Genomic DNA, 16,114 nt, shown 5'->3' with positions numbered 1-16,114 from the left:
CTTACTGAGCACTTAAAATGTGGCTAATGCAACTGAGAACTAAAGGCTTTTAAGTTTACTTACTTTTAATTAGCTTAAATTTAGGTAGTTTCTGACACCTATGTTCTTAAAAGGAGGTTTGGTGATACAATGGTAAAGCACTCAACTGCTAATCAACAAGGTGGTAATGTGAACCTACCAGTGGCTCTATGGGAGAAAAAACCCAGCAATCTGTTCCTGTAAAGATTTATAGCCTAGGAAGCCCTATGGGGCAGTTCTACTCTGTCCTATAGGGTCACTATGAGTCAGAATCGATTTCATGGCACATGACAAATGTTCCTAGAAAAAGCATCAGAAAGTTGAGAATCACTATTCTAGTCACTATGAAAACTAATTTCAGATTTCTGAATTGAAACATATATCATTAACCATTTTTAAAAAAATGAACTACAAAGGTTCAATTCTAGAGCATTTTGTGAAAATTCTATGTACTTTTTGTTAATGTCCTACAAGGAACAGTACTAAAACACCCATATACGCAGGTGCAGAACCTGTGTATAATGCAAAATCCTTGAGCGTCTTCTGGGGCATAACTTGCTTCTCTATTGTCATCTTGTCAGTGCCCCCTTTACTTCCTCTACGCTCTTCCTCTCCCAGGAATGGTGCGCAGTCTCTTACCCGTTCCTCTTTGGTGTAGAGTTGGAAACACTGGGATAAAGTGCAAGTTTGAGGCTGATGATGACGCTCCTTTTGCAGACGGACACTTTCTGCATCAGGGATATACTCATCTTCAGTATTTACAAACAAGCTGCAGGTAGGGGAGAAAACCATTTATCAGAGACTGCCTTGCAAAACTGACACAAACATACAATTATAGCTCCACAAAGCGGCTGGGAACTTATCACAAAAAGACCAATGAATAAGAAAACAAAAGTGGCAATCCAATTTTTCTATGTTCTAAAACTTCTCTATCTATATGCTAATTTTTTAAAAAATAGCCCGGAGTTGGTTTTTCTAGGATCGGCCATGAACTGTGCTGATGAATTCACAGGTTCTTATCCCTTGTATCTAAGGGTATACACTTGACACAGCTCACTAGAGGCAATGAACCTGGAGTGAAAGAGCAGGGAAACTGGACACTATAATGACTGAATCTATAGCTTCTGCCTCATGAGCAACAAACAAATGTTCTGCGGTTTTGGTGTCTGGAACAGAGAATGGAATGGAAAGGAAAGGAGTAACAAACTGCTTCAATAAAAGATTAACAACACATTTGGATACTTAGCTAAAAAGAAGAAAGATCTGCATTTCAACTAATTCGAAAGGTCAAAAATGTGCTACTGAGATGATATTAAAACAAAGATTGTATAAATATTAAGTAAAATAAACAAATAAATAATACTCACAAATCTTTTGTCTCCTTGTCCCATTCTACTACTAATTTCACATGAGCAGTACCACCTGGTCCACAAGATTTTAATGCCCTATAGGGTGGAGGGGTAGGGGGAAAGCCACACATTGTTTTCTAAATAAATGATTTTATTTCAATGTGATTATGTCCTATCTAAAGTCATAATATAACTATTGAAAACCTTCACATAATTCTCACTAGAGAAAGTTTCTAAGGAGACCATGAAAACCTCAGACTTAGTAACGACATTACATCTGAATTAAAAAATCCTTAATTAAAATAAAGAGACTGGAAGGGATATATGGGATCATGTGATCAGGCTGCCAGTAATCACCCTCAGATGTTCCTTATGCACCTCCTAACCTTCTCTCCAATTTCTCACCAACCCAAATAGAGACCCTCCTCCTAGAAGCAGCCTGCTCTTACACCTCTCCAGCTCCCTGACAGCCTGTGCCTTACACCATCACAGGCCATAAACCCAGTGGACTATGCCCACACTGATCTAAACCATGCCTGCCCTGCAGGGCACCACTCAAGTTCCACCTCCTTCCTTCATCAAGCTTCTTGGGAAACTCTTTTAGCATTCACGGCCAACATCACTCATCTAACATTTTCTACGCGTTGCAGTGTTTTGGATCATCACCTAAACTATTTAAAGTCATATCTCCAAACCCAAGCAGTGAGCTACTTTCAAGCAGGACTATGCTGTATACTTTCTGGAATCCTGAAATGCAGGCACTACAATATTTGTTGAAAAAACTATTATAATGAAAATAATAATGTGAGTGTCTATATTTACCTATCCATATAGGTAGACAAATATACACACACATATACATTAAAGATAAACATCTTATTTCATTAATGGTGCCATCGAGTCAATTTCGACTCACAGTGACCCCTCCTTGGGTTTCTGAGGCGGTATCTCTTCAGAAGTAGATTGCCCAACCTTCCTTCACAGGAATGGCTGGTGAGTTTGAACAGCCAGCCTTTTGGTTAGCAGTCAAATGCCTTAGGCACTACGCCACCAAAAGGGCTCTCACTTTTTGAGTATTATAAATACAACAGAAGAATGTAGAAAGTGCATACTTTCACTGTGGAGTGATTAGTTTCAGAGTGCAGTAATTAATTCGACCAGGGCTAAAGAGGGACAATATGAAGAAAGGATTAAAGGAAAAGAATTATGGACCGAGGAAACCAGACATGCAAAGCACATGTATGAAAGAGTATGGGGTGTTAAACAATCATCAGAACTTTGATACTCCTCAAGGTTTAAGATGGTGGTGACAGGAATAGCAAAACATCACAGAAGGGAGATGTTCAGGGTTCTAACTGTGAACCAAAAGCCCACTGCCAATGAGTCAATTCCAACTCATAGCAACCCTGAAGGACAGAGTAGAACTGTCCCATATGATTTCCAAAGCTGTAAATCTTTACAGAAGCAGACTACCTCATCTTTCTCCCACAGACTGGCTGGTGGATTCGAACCACCGACCTTCTGGTTAGCAGCCCAATGCTTTAACCATAGAACCACCTGAACTCCCTTCAAACTGTCAAGAATTTCATATATTGTGGAACCTGGGCTTTATCTTTTAGACCACAGGGTACCACTGAAAGATTTCAAGGAGGTATGTGACATAAATAGAATTCTACCTTGGAAAACGTCAATCTTGGTAACTATGAAAGTGTAATTTTTCTGGAGTCCTAGGGTATCAGTTCATTTGTTTCCTATCATCAATACTACATGGCTTTTCTGATTTTAAGAAAGAAAGTAATACATGTCATCCACTAATATGCATCAAAAGTAAAATAAACACTTAATTTCTCAACAAGACTGAAGCATCTCCCCCATTTATGTGAAAATCACATCAGACATCACTTGCCATTATATATGAGCATGTAAGACATTCTGGATGATGCGTGGTTTTTAGTTTGTTTTTTTTTTACCTTTCTACTGTTGGATGGCACAGGGGCTGCTCCTCCTGGGGCAACAGGTAGGTTATTCCCACAACACTGACCACACGCAAACTGAATGGGCACACCTACATCGGATGTTAAATGAGAGTTAGGCTCAATTTCCCTTCAAGTGCATCTGCGTCATGGCAGCATTTCCAAAGAAGATTAGAAGGACAGACAGTGTGCATTTTATAAAATACTTCTCTATAACATTCTGTTAGGTTGTTGAACAGTCTAATATACTTTAAATATGATTTACCCAAGTGTAATTGACACATCAGATACGTCACACAAGACCACTAATAACACTGTTTTAGCCGAACATTAACTTGATGACTTTCCTTGGATACCTTAACAAAGCAATCATAATTTTAAATATACGCAGGTATATGTTCTACCAAAACCTCTCCAAGCTTATCATGTGCTAAACTGTACTCAACAAGTATTATAAAGAAATACCCAGCAGCTTAAGGAAAACATCACAGCAGCCAGGTGAAGTCCTCAGTTTTTGAAAATACAGCTGATTTTACTAAACAGCTTTCACCAGGGATTCAAACATCTTAGCTTGGTCTCTGATCTTCCTAAGTACCCAAAAAAAAAAAAAAAAAACAAACTCGCTGCCCTCAAGTCGATTCGATTTGTAGCAACCCCTCCTTGGGTTTCTAAGGCAGTATCTCTACAGAAGTAGACTGCCCAATCCTCCTTTCAAGGAGTAGCTGGTGGATTTGAACTGCCAGTCTTCTGGTTAGCAATCAAATGCTTTAGCCATTATGCCACCAAAGCTTCCTAAGTACAGAGGCCTGGACTTTAAATTCCATTTTAATGTCTGTCTCATCAGCGGGTACAATCGTGTTATGCTGGAGCATCACAATGCTTACAGACCTGAATGCAAACTGTGGGCCTCAGGAAATACTTCATCTTCTCTAAAATCTCCTTCTGCAGAAGGTCCCACGCGACAGTCTTCTCCAGGTGCAGCACAAAAGGCAGTCCGAACCTAACAGGTAAATACCGCAGTAACCTCAAAAATATGTCAATTCCTTAAACACTGTAATCCCTTAATCTTGATCTTTTCAAACAGAAACATAATAAAATTGGTTTGGGGACCACTCTCAAAATAAAACAAATAGGAAACTTAAAACTCTCGCAACTGGGTGAGACAATCAGAAGCAGATTCGATTTCTAAAGGAAATTCAACAGCTTATATACCAAACACTCCTGGGGAGTATGATGCTAGGCTCTGAGGCAGCCAGGAGACAAGAGAAAGAGAGAGAGCAAGGCAAGTGGGCTGGGAGCGGACGTGAGCTGACAAAGAGCACGAGTCCAACAGAACAGGGGTGAGATGCCAGAGGAAGAGAGAGTAGGCAGGCAGCCATATCCTGGTCATCTCTGATGACTCGGAAGGCACTGGCAAGGAAGTAACACTGACAGTCAGCTCCTACCCGAGGGCAGAAGCCATCTGGCCTATGCCATGCTTCCTGTATCAGTGTTGGGCTGACAGGTATTAAGAGAATCAGAGACAGTAAAGCGGTTCTCAGCTGTACACTGAAATCACCTACCAAACGAAACTAAGCCCAGTGTCATCAAGGTGACTCCAACTCATAGCCACCCTACCGGAATAGCCCCACAGGGCTTCCAAAGCTATCAATCTTTACCGAGGCAGACTGCCTCAACTTTCTTCCATGAAGCAGCTAATGGTTTAGAACCACTTATCTTAAGGTTGGAAGCCAAGTGCTTTAACCAATGAACCATCTGTGCTCCTTGAAATCACCTAAGGAGCTTTAAAAAATCACTAGTACCCAAGTTCAACCCACACACATTTTGATGTAACCAGTCTGGTATGTGGCCTGAGCACTGAGGTTTTTTAGGGGCACCTCACGTCATTCTAATATACAGCCAAGGTTAAAAACCATTCGCCCAGCCCAACTCTCACCCAAGCCCCAGTCATTCAACCCTATTTACTGTCCTGACTGTGTCCTGCTTTCATATATCCATTTTTCGCAGGCAACTCCCTCAGCTTAGATTAGCCTTCCCACCTTCTTATAGGCTACCTCCTACTCATCCCTATCAAGCCCCAGCGGAGTACTCCTCCCTAGAAAACACACTGCTGGTTTGTTATGCCAACAACAGCACTAACAACACTGTGCTGTAAATACTGTCTGCTTACAGGTCTGTCTCCACCAACAGACCATAAGGTATCTGACAGCAGAAACGTGATGTGATGGACTTACATGGTGGGGTTCTTAGAACCTAAGAACCACAGCCAAGGCCTAAAAAGCAGGAGATGCTTAATAAATGTCAAATGAATGAATGAATGAGCAAGTGAATGAAGGAAAGAGGCACAAAGATCAAGAAACAACCATCAAGCAGCTCACTCACGACTGCTTGACAGCAAAGCTATCTACCTAAAAACTACTGTGATCTGAAATAAATCACGATCAGTCAGTCAGTCACACATCAATCATCCAGGGATTATTTTTCATATGACAACGTTTTCACTCTTAAGATATCAGCATCAGGGTTTGGAGCAAGATGGCAGCAAGTATCTCATCCCTCAACAAAACACCAAAATATAAGAAACAAGCAGAAACTGGCAGAACTAACTTTGCCAGAACTCTGGAGAAGAGTCAAAAGGTTCCGGCAACCAAGTAAACACTAGATCAAGAGAAAGGTGACATACAAACAGCAGGAAAGCTTTGGCTGTCTACAAGGCTATGCCCTTTCCCTTCCCAGCTCAGTGTGGCCATCTTAAAGTGGCAGCTCACACACCAGGAGAGGGAGTCTGGTTTCTGGTTCTACATGAAGCAGAGTAGACTTTTATTTGCAAATTTCTATCTGTCCCAACCTGCCTAGGGGCTGATGCAGGACTGAAGCAAGGTGTTCAATCTTGGTTTGGACTGCGTCCAAGCTCTCAAAGAACTGAGGGACAACACAAATATTCTAAGGCTTTAAGAGCCTGTAGGTGCATGGGGCTAAAGAGTGCTAGCAAGGCATACAATAGGTCCCTAATGACTAGAAGAAAAGGCTGCAGACAGACTTTCAGAAATTAAGGCTTTCAAAAGCACTGTGGAGGGTGCAGCCAGAGGGGACTGAGAAAGCCCCGTGCAAGCTCAGGGCAAGCTGTATAGGCAGCAATTACCTGAGAAGACCCCACATTTTCACCTTGGACTGATCCAGTGCACACTTAGCTAAGTGCTACAGGATGGCCCAGGCAGAGCCAGATGGCAAACACTAGGGGAAATTTTTCCTTGTATCATTTTTTTCCTTATACTTCCCCTGGCATTCAGAAAAATCTACGTTAAAACACTAACTGAATGCCAGCTAAGATATAGAGATCTCATGCACATTAAACAAGGCAGCATTTGCAAAATACATAGTTAGGGGAAGCTACCAAACAAACAGAGAACATGAGCCTTTAATGATTTAAAAGAAAAACACAGCAACCCTAGAGAAGGAGAAGAAACTGATTTCGGTCACCACATTAAACTATTCAAATATCCTAGTTTCAGGAAAATATAACAGGGTATACAAAGTACAGAAAAGGACGGTCCAGCCAAAAGAACAAACTAAAGTGAGAGAAACCTTTCGTGGAAGCCCAGTGAATGAACTTACTGGACAAGAACTTTAAAACAACAACATGAAATATGCTCAAAGAACCAAAAGAAAAAATAAACAGAGAACTAAAAGAAACAGAGAATCATTAAAGAGATAGGAACAAAAAGAAAATAGAATGAAAAAAAGTAAACAGAGCCTAAGAGACTTGTGGGACACCATCATGTAGACCAACATTCTGTATTTCTCAAGAGAGAAAGGAGCAGAAAGAATATCTGAAGAAATAGTGGCCAAAAACTTCCCCACATCTGGTGAAAGATACTAATTTACACATACAAAAAGCTCACTGAACTCCAGCTAGAGTAAATCTAGAGAGAGCTATACCATCCGAGCCACCACGCCACTTCCAGGTTTACTGACTTGAAAGCAAAGACACAAACAGATGTACACTAAGGTCAGTACAGCATTTTCACAACAGGCAGAAAGTGGAAACAACCTAACAATCCATCAACAGACAAACAGATAAACAAAACGGTTGATACAGACAGAAAATGGAGTATTATTCGGACATAAGGAGCAACAATGTTCTACAATATGCTACAACGTAGATGAACCTTGAAAACATGATGCATAAAACAAGACACAAAAGGACAACTATTGCATGATTCCACTTATACAAAATATCTAGAGAGTAAAACAAAATGCACTGAGGCCAAAGCTCATTTGTTGCTTCCAGGAATGCTGGGAGGGGGCTATGGTAGGCACTACTCAAAGGGTGCTGAGTTTTTGTTAAAGGTGATGAAAAATGGGTCATCAGTGATTGTAATTAATGTCACTGAACTATATCCTCAAATACTGGTTAAAATGGAAAACATTTTATTATATACTGTTTGCCACAATAAATTTAAAAAAAAATTTTAAAGGCTAACATAAAATTTATCCTGACAAGTGTCAGAAACAGAGCTTTTTCTTCCTGAAACATCCCTCATCTGTTCCTTGTTGTTACTCAGATTATATTACTATTTTGATAAAGTTACTTTCAAAGGTATTCTAAAACTCCCATAAATTCTTACAGAGGGAAACAGATTTGAGAGAGACATCCCACTCACAAGTTTCTGGCTTGTACAGCTAAACGAACAGTGGTGTCATTTGGTAAGACAGGAAATACTGGTGAGCCAGGTTTAAAAGGAAAGATAATGAGTTCAGCTTGGGGACTAAGTATGAGGTACTGTACAATTCAAGTAGATATATTAAGAATTTGAGGGGGCGGGGACGGGGACTGCTGAGGAAGCACCAGATACAGGATCTAGAGCTCCCAGAAGAGCCCACCCTGAGAACAAGCAGGGACAGGTCTTTAACCAGACGAGCTGCAAGCCTTTCGCAGAGCGCATTCTTCCAATTACACAGCCCACTTCAGCAGCAACAACAGAAACTTACACATCTTTCTAAACAGCAGAATCAAAAATGAAGTACTGAAAATAAGGACTTTTCACCCCTACTTTTTAAAAGCATTTAAACTCTTAGACTTCTAACATCTTAATACTTATTGGAAAAAACACTTGGTTTTTACCTTTTTCCTTGCTGCCCAGTGCAGGCTCGATTACACACCAAAAGAACAATCTTGTCACCTCCCGCTCTCGTGGAAGGCAAGTCTATTTTCCCTTGCTTTGCTGCTGTTTGCGTAGGGGAAGGCAGTCTATGGTGATCCAAGCCAAATTTCAAGTGGTTCAGGTTGTTGTTCAAAAGAATTCCTGAAATAGAATGAAAACTTGTTATTTTCTCTCTTCAACATTCTTTTTATTCATTCATTACAAAGAAATTTACACAATAGAGAAAGTAAGGTGTCACAATACCTAAATTAAACTACAATCAGGAAAAGAAAAAAAGAGAGAGAGTGCTGTCTTGAGATTTCCCATCTAGCCTCTAATAATTTCTTCAGCAGCCCTTATTTTCTTTAACCTAGCTTTATTTAGGCTTCTTCGAAACAAAATGAAACTCACTGCCATTGAGTCGATTCCGACTTACAGCAACCCCCTCTGGGTTTCCAAGGTGGTAAATCTTTATGGAAGTAGATTGCCCCATCTTCCTTCCTCAGAGAAGCTGGTGGGTTTGAACTGTCAACCTTCTAGTTAGCAGTCAAATGCCTTAGGCACTGCGCCACCAGAGCTCCTTACCTATTTTTAAAACTGAAAATTAAAATTCTTCATTTCAGTAAACATTAGATAGTTTTAGAAGGGCAAGTTTGTTGAGATGATCTACCAGAATAAATTTACAGTGAGCCCATGCAACAGCAATCAAAAAAAAACTTTTTAAAAATAAAGACAAGTAAATATGAATGGATCTTCAGTTTTTCAATGGCAGTTTCTTCTCCCTAATTAAAGAAAGAGATTTATAGGCAACAAAAGATAACTACCCTTACTCCACCCAGAGCAATTATAAGAACATGCCAGCTTTAATACAATCAACTAGACTGGATCAACCTACATTAAAGTGAACAAAATGTAGGTTTGCTAGGCGTGGAACTGGTTGTTGAAAATCATTTCTTCAGAAATGCCCCAACACAGGACAATCAGAGCTTCCCAGTAATTCACCAACTATCACAATGCCTTGTACTAGTAGGCGTTCCAGATATGCTGAAATATATGGTTGTTCATTCCCTGTGATCAAGATTTTCATCCTTGGAAACACAGCTCAAGGCAATGGTATCTCAACAGGAGAAGAAAGAGACCTCACCACTTCTGCCACCCCCAAAAAATATGACCACCAGGAAAAGAATAAAATAAAAAACAGCTTACACATAAGTATTCCTAGGAGAATTCTGGCAATAACTAAATATCCAAATATCCGGTAATGTACAACTTGCTGAACCTATTTAGGTATATCAGCAAAACACCAATTTAAAATGACAAATATAAGGCTGGTACCAAAATAAATTCCTAATAAATTAGAGTTAAAACACACATACACAGAAACTAAAGTGAGGAAAACCTGAATCCTCAAGCTACCAGAAGAAAGATGATTTTTTAAGCTTAAGCATCATGAAGAAATTACAAAACAAAGGGAAGCAGATTTTATTTCTGCAGTATAGTAAATTACATGGTATGGCTTTTCTAGCCACAGTCTTTGGAACTCCCATCGGAGGATTACTGGGTGGGACCACGCAATTTAAACTCCCAATTGTTATCCACCTGGGGTATTTCTGTTGGAGCAGCATGAAGTAACCTTCTAGGAAGTTCACTCTCTCTCAGTTGTGTAGAATTCTGATGTTGGGACTGGTTAGTTTTGTCACTCTGCCAGACTTAAAGTGAGCCTTCCTAGAGGCAGAAAAGGGAGCTCTGGTAGCATAGTGGCTAAGTCACTTGCCTGCTAACCAGAAGGCTGACGGTTCAAACCCACCAGCCAACTCCTCGGAAGGAAGGTTGGGCAATCCTACTTCCGTAGTGATACTGCCTCGGAAACCCAAGGAGGGGTCGCTATGAGTCGGGGCCGACTCGACGGCACATAACAACAACAACAACAGAGGCAGAAAAGTATCTCTCACTGCTGGCTGAGAGAGACACACTTCTGAGAAAGAGAGAGAGAGAGAAGGAGGGAGGGAGGGAGGGAGGGAGGGAGGGAGAGACATCCCTAAGAGAGAAGCATGCTGCTAAGAGAGATGCACTACTGAGAGAGAGATGTGCTGCTGAGAGAGATGCTCGACTGCGAGATGGCAGCAGTGGAACCAAGAGGAACGAAACAGAGTGACAGGCTTGCCTGGCTCACAGAAGCAGAGGCCAGGCTGAGAGGCCAAGGACCTGAGAGGCATGTCTAAAGGCACAGCAGAGGGGAGACTGTCCTGACCAAAACTGTATCCTGAGCACATTCCTGAATTTGAATTGTAGCATGCTGCTTTCCTAAAAACCCCATAACCTGTGAGTTCTGTGTGACCACTGCAGTGCATTATGAAACCAAGCAGAGAGATGGTGGGTGCTATAGGAGGGACAGTTGGTGTTAAGTCTGGTAAGAGGGCTGGAGGGTGGTGGCATGTCTGGCTTCATTAAGAACAAGCCTTGGGCTGCTGATGGTGATTCTATCTTCCTCTTGTGGAGTTAGAGGAGGTCAGAAGATGCCACTTCCCTGTCCCTTTAGCAACTTCATAAACTTTTAAACTATGGTATGAGAAAATACAAATAATAGAAATCTGAATTTGAGACAACAAGTGACTCACTTCCCAGGTTCTTGGCAGAGGTAAGGAAAACCCGTTCTCTTTGAAGTGATCAGGATCACCAACAAGATGGAGGGTGTGCCACACAACCACACAGAAACCACACTTTGTGTTCCAATCATGGACTCTTACTACCAGCTGTATGACCCTGGCCAGTTACTGAAACTCTCCAAGTCTCAGCTCCTTCATTCATAAAGTAGGGAGAGTAGTAGCCTCATACATATTGAAAAAATATTTGTAAAGCCTTTAGCACAGAGATTAACATATACTGAGTAAGTGGTATATTCCTGCAACAAAGAACTCTGGCTAGAATTTGAAAACCTTTGGTCCTCACCAAATTAACTTCCAAATACAAACTTAGTGGTAACCCTAAGCAACTGGGGTGGGAAGAGGCATTGGGGAAAATTTTGCGTTAAGCAAACTGACTTTGCTGCCCATCAGGCACTATGCTGAACTGCTAGATACACAAAGATGATGCAAAATGTGGTGCCAACTCCTGAGAATTTCGGCGTAGTAGGAAAAGACAGGAGAAAAGAAATCATTTGCAAGAGAATGAAAACTGAAATAGTAACACTTACTGTTGTCAGATGCCCCACTCAAGTACTAAGACCTGAAGATACTAGATGACTCAGAGTATCCTGTAGTTGTTTCATACCAACTCTGTGTACAACAGAATGAAACACTGCCCAGTCCTCTGCCATCCTCACAATCATTGCCATGTTTGAACCCACAGTTGCAGCCACTGTGTCAACCCATCTCATTGAAGGTTTTCTCCTTTTTCACTGACCCCCTACTTTACCAAGCACAATATCCTTCTGCAAGAATTGATCTCTTCTGACAACATGACCACAGCATGAGAGATGAAGTCTGGCCATTCTCCCCTCTAAGGAGAATTCCAGCTATACTTCCTAATAATACACTATTCACCAAATAATAATTAAGATATGAGCAGAATGAAGCAAAATGAGATCTGAGCTGGTAGTGGCAAGTCCAATATACCAAAAAAAAACAACAATGCGATCAAGTCAATTCCAATTCCTAGCAACCTTACACTCAGAAGGAAGGTTGGGCAATCCTACTTCCGTAGTGATACTGCCTCGGAAACCCAAGGAGGGGTTGCTATGAGTTGGGGCCTGCTCTACGGCAAATAACATAACAACAGCAACCTTACAGGAAAGAGTAAATCTGGCCCATTGGGCTTCCAAGGCTTTACGGAAGCAGATTGCCTCATCGTTTTCCCGTGGAGTGGCTGATAGGTTTGAACCACTGACCTTTTGGTTAGTACCCAAATGCCTTAACTATGTGCCACCAGAGCTCCTTGCCCAATATATACAATCTCCAAAAGGTTCAGAAACTAGAAATATCAGATGCCTCTGGAAGTAAGAGGTGAACAGAAAAGAGGCGGCAAAACAAGGACTGGCTGAAAGACTGTTTAAAAAGCAAACACCTCCATTTCCTCCCTGACACAGTGCTACCAGAATGCTCCTCTCCATACCAGCAAAGGCAAAACAGGGAGCTCTGGGCTGGAGGACCCAGGCGCTGGTGAAGATGAGGGCAGTGGACTGAGCAGGATAGGTGAACAAATCAGGCCCCTTCCCAACTCAGCTCCCAGGGTGCTGGCAACCAGGCCATCACCCTCCAACAAGGAAAGCAGAGGAGCCACTCTCCTTCAGGAAATGTGACCAGCCCAAGAAAGACCTGAAGATACTGGATGGTCCAGAGTATCCTGCAGTGAAGCTGACAGTCAGGAAGCCCCACTCAAGCACCACAGGTGCCTCTCAACTTCTTAGGCTCCATCACTTAAACAGGAACAGGTTTACCTAAGAACGGCTTCCAATGAATGACGACACCAAAACAAACAGGGGAAGGAGAGAGAGGAAGGGAACAAGTGGAGGAAACTAGAGGTGAAAACTTCATAAAAACCACCATTACTAACCTCAGAAAGAGGATAAGAAGAAAATACGCCACAACTACAGAACAGAAACAAGGCACTATAATGAAACAAAAACAAAGCAATGCAGTCAACTCCCCCAGAGAAGTTCTCAGAACTTAAAAATATGACAGGAGAAAGTCAAGTCTCAACAGAGGGTTTGGATGTAAAGTGGAAGAAATCTCTGAGAAAGTAAAGTAAAATGACAGAATTGGAAAACAGAGGAATAAAAATAAGGAAATTAGAGCATCAATCCAGGAATTCCATCACCCAAACGACAGAGTTTAAGAGAGAGAAAGCGGGAGGAACAGAAGAAACTACCAACTAAATAATTCAAGAAACGTTCCTGTACTAAAGGACATAGCTTCCAGGCTGAAAGAGGTCACTGAGGAGCCAGCACAGCAGGGGGAGAGGCCGCCCTCCCAGGTACATTATCAGGAAACTCCAAAACACTGAGAATAAAGAGAAGGTACTGAGAGCTCCCTCAGAGAAAAGAGAAAAAGAACAGTTACAAACAAACGAATAGGGATAGAATGGCGTCAGACTTCAGAATCAGAAATGAACAGACGGCAATGAGATCATGGCTTTCTAATTCTGAAAGAAAACCACATGCAACCTAGAATGTTATTCCTGCCCAAATTTCCAATCCAGGATGAGACAGACCACAGGTACTTTCAAATGCTCGATTTACCTCCCCTGGGCAACATCTCTCAGGAAGCTACTGGAGGATGTGCTCAATCAAAACAAGCAAGAACGTGGGAAATTACAGGAAACAAAGATTCAGCACAGGAAAGAGTGACAGGAATTCCCTGGATGATGGTTATATACCAGCACAGAGAAAATCAGCCCTGACTATGCAGAGCAGAAGACTTGATGATTAAACTAATAGATTACTTAATGCTTTGAATGTCTTAAAATACTGACTGTCTAAGACAACTAAGAGGTTCTGGGATGAATCTGTGAAAATACAAAGAAAATTATAGCAGATAAACAAGCAAACTGTACCAAAAAAAAAAAAAAAACTATTAATTCCAGGAGGAAGAGGAAATAGGGCTAAATCAACATCTTTCTTAGTGGGAAGTCAACAAAACTCAAACTCAAACTAACTGGAGAATAGGTTCTGAAGCCAGACTGCCTCAATTCTGCTTCTACCACTTGCTAGCTGACCTTGGACATGGTACTCAACCTCACTCTGTCTCAGATTCCCTCATCAGAAATACAGCAATAATATCAGCACCTACCTCCTAGACTTAGTGTGAGAATTAAGTTGATGCATGTGAAGTATATAGAATACTGCATGGCCCATAGAAAGCACTCAAAAAACATCATCATCATCATCTTGATGCAGTTTATCAAAAACCTTTTCAGAAAAGAAGGCAATGCTGCCTCCCATCATTCATTAATCCATCAAGGTTCTAGAACTGCTAGCAAATGCAGTAAGACCAGAGTAAAAAATAAAACGATCACTACTAGAGAATAAGAAGTAAATTTATCATTATTTGCAGACATGATTCTCCAGAAACACCAAGACGACCAGCAGCAATCAGCAGATAAGAGTTTGCTATAATTATTAACTTTTAAATAACTACACAAAAATCAGTAACTTTCTACAAATCAGTAGCACCTGGTCAAAACACATAATGGAGCAGAGACTCCAAGCAACAACAACAAAACATCTGGGAATAATCTTGAAATGGGTGGGATCCAGACGTCAAAAGCCTCCAAACCTCCCTGTTGTTGTTGTTATGCGCCGTCGAGTCGGACGGACTCGGACTCGACTCATAGTGACCCCTCCTTGGGTTTCAGAGGCAGTATCACTACGGAAGTAGAAAACCTCCCTAAGGAACATCAAAGGCCTGAATAAGTGGAGACGCCTTGCTGTTGAGGAGGAAGGCACAGTACTAGAAAGAGGCAGAGTCTCTTCCAGTTAAATCTGTACATTTAACCCATTTCTAACAGTATCACTATGGAAACCTGCCAAAATTATTCTAAAATGAACCTTAAGATGATAACCAAGAGTAGCCAGACATTATTTGAAACTAAAGAATGGAGGAGAGAACTGTGTTGAAAGTCTTTCTTTTGTTTTCAATCTTCCTCTTAAGCCAGCGGTGAATAATCCTGGTAGCATATTTAAGTCACCTGGGGAGCTTTTTTTTTCTTTAATATTTTTGAAGACCAAAACCTAGGCCCCAGAAATAATGATTTAATTGATCTAAGGTAGGTTCCAGGAATCTGTTTTTCTTGTGGCTTTTAAGATTCTCGGATGATTCTAATGTGCAGTCTGGGTTCAGAACAACCTTAACAAATAGGTCTCCACATCATTATTGCTGATTGGCCAAATTAAGATTTAACAGAGTTGAGGCAATTAAAGGCTCCCAAATTCAATCAGTACGTTCCCATGGTCTGGTCCTGTCAAGTCTGCTCCAAAAGGGAAGGTCACCTTCTTCTCCACCATTCTCCTGCTCCTTTCATCTCTGATTAGCAGACTGCTTTTAAACTGAAAACTATTTTATCTGTTTCATACTTAAGTAAATGAGATATAACTCCCAGCTACTGGTCTAATAATCACTACCATGAAACAATATTTAATCCTCAATGCTTGCTTTTTTTTTTTTTTCCCAATTGCCATTTGGGTGAAAGTTCAAAAAGCAAATTAGTTTTCCTTTCAACAATTTATACACATTTTTTCATGACATTGGCTGCAATCTCCTCAATGTAGTAACTCTTCCCACTTCCTGTGCCCTCCATTTCCAACTGTCCTTCTTTCCTGCCCCTTCCTGCCTTCAGAGCTTTGTTTTTGGGCAAATGCTGCCCTTTTGGCCTTGTATGGTTGACGGTAGTGAGGGGTACCTTTCTCCCTGGTGTTGTTATTCACTTTATAGGCCCATCTATTGTTTGGCTGAAAGTGGATACTCGGGGTAGGTACAGTTCCAAGATTGAAGGGTGTCTACGGGCCACAGTCTCAGAGGTTTTCCACCGCTCTCTGGTGGCACAGTGCCTAAGGCATTTGACTGCTAACCATAAGGCTGGCAGTTCAAACTCACCAGCCACTCCACAGAAGGAAGACTGGGCAATCTGTTTCTGT

General features: G+C 41.3%; 1 protein-coding gene across 1 annotated transcript in view; it reads right to left on the bottom strand.

Moving 5' to 3' along the window:
* USP31 (ubiquitin specific peptidase 31) overlaps positions 1–16,114 on the bottom strand; it is a 148,956-nt gene that overhangs the window by 26,921 nt on the left and 105,921 nt on the right. Inside the window, exons 8-12 of the mRNA XM_007953193.2 lie at positions 8,466–8,646; positions 4,229–4,340; positions 3,338–3,432; positions 1,386–1,463; positions 658–787 (exon numbers count right to left, since the gene is read on the bottom strand). Of these exons, the coding sequence (XP_007951384.1) occupies positions 658–787; positions 1,386–1,463; positions 3,338–3,432; positions 4,229–4,340; positions 8,466–8,646 (596 nt within the window). The remainder of the gene's footprint in view (positions 1–657; positions 788–1,385; positions 1,464–3,337; positions 3,433–4,228; positions 4,341–8,465; positions 8,647–16,114) is intronic.

This window comes from Orycteropus afer, unplaced genomic scaffold (assembly GCF_000298275.1).
Source record: "Orycteropus afer afer isolate SDZICR_OR568_19922 unplaced genomic scaffold, OryAfe1.0 scaffold00376, whole genome shotgun sequence".
Taxonomy (NCBI): domain Eukaryota; kingdom Metazoa; phylum Chordata; class Mammalia; order Tubulidentata; family Orycteropodidae; genus Orycteropus; species Orycteropus afer.
The sequence above is the reverse complement of the archived record's forward strand: the minus strand, read 5'-3'. Positions and strand labels throughout refer to the sequence as shown.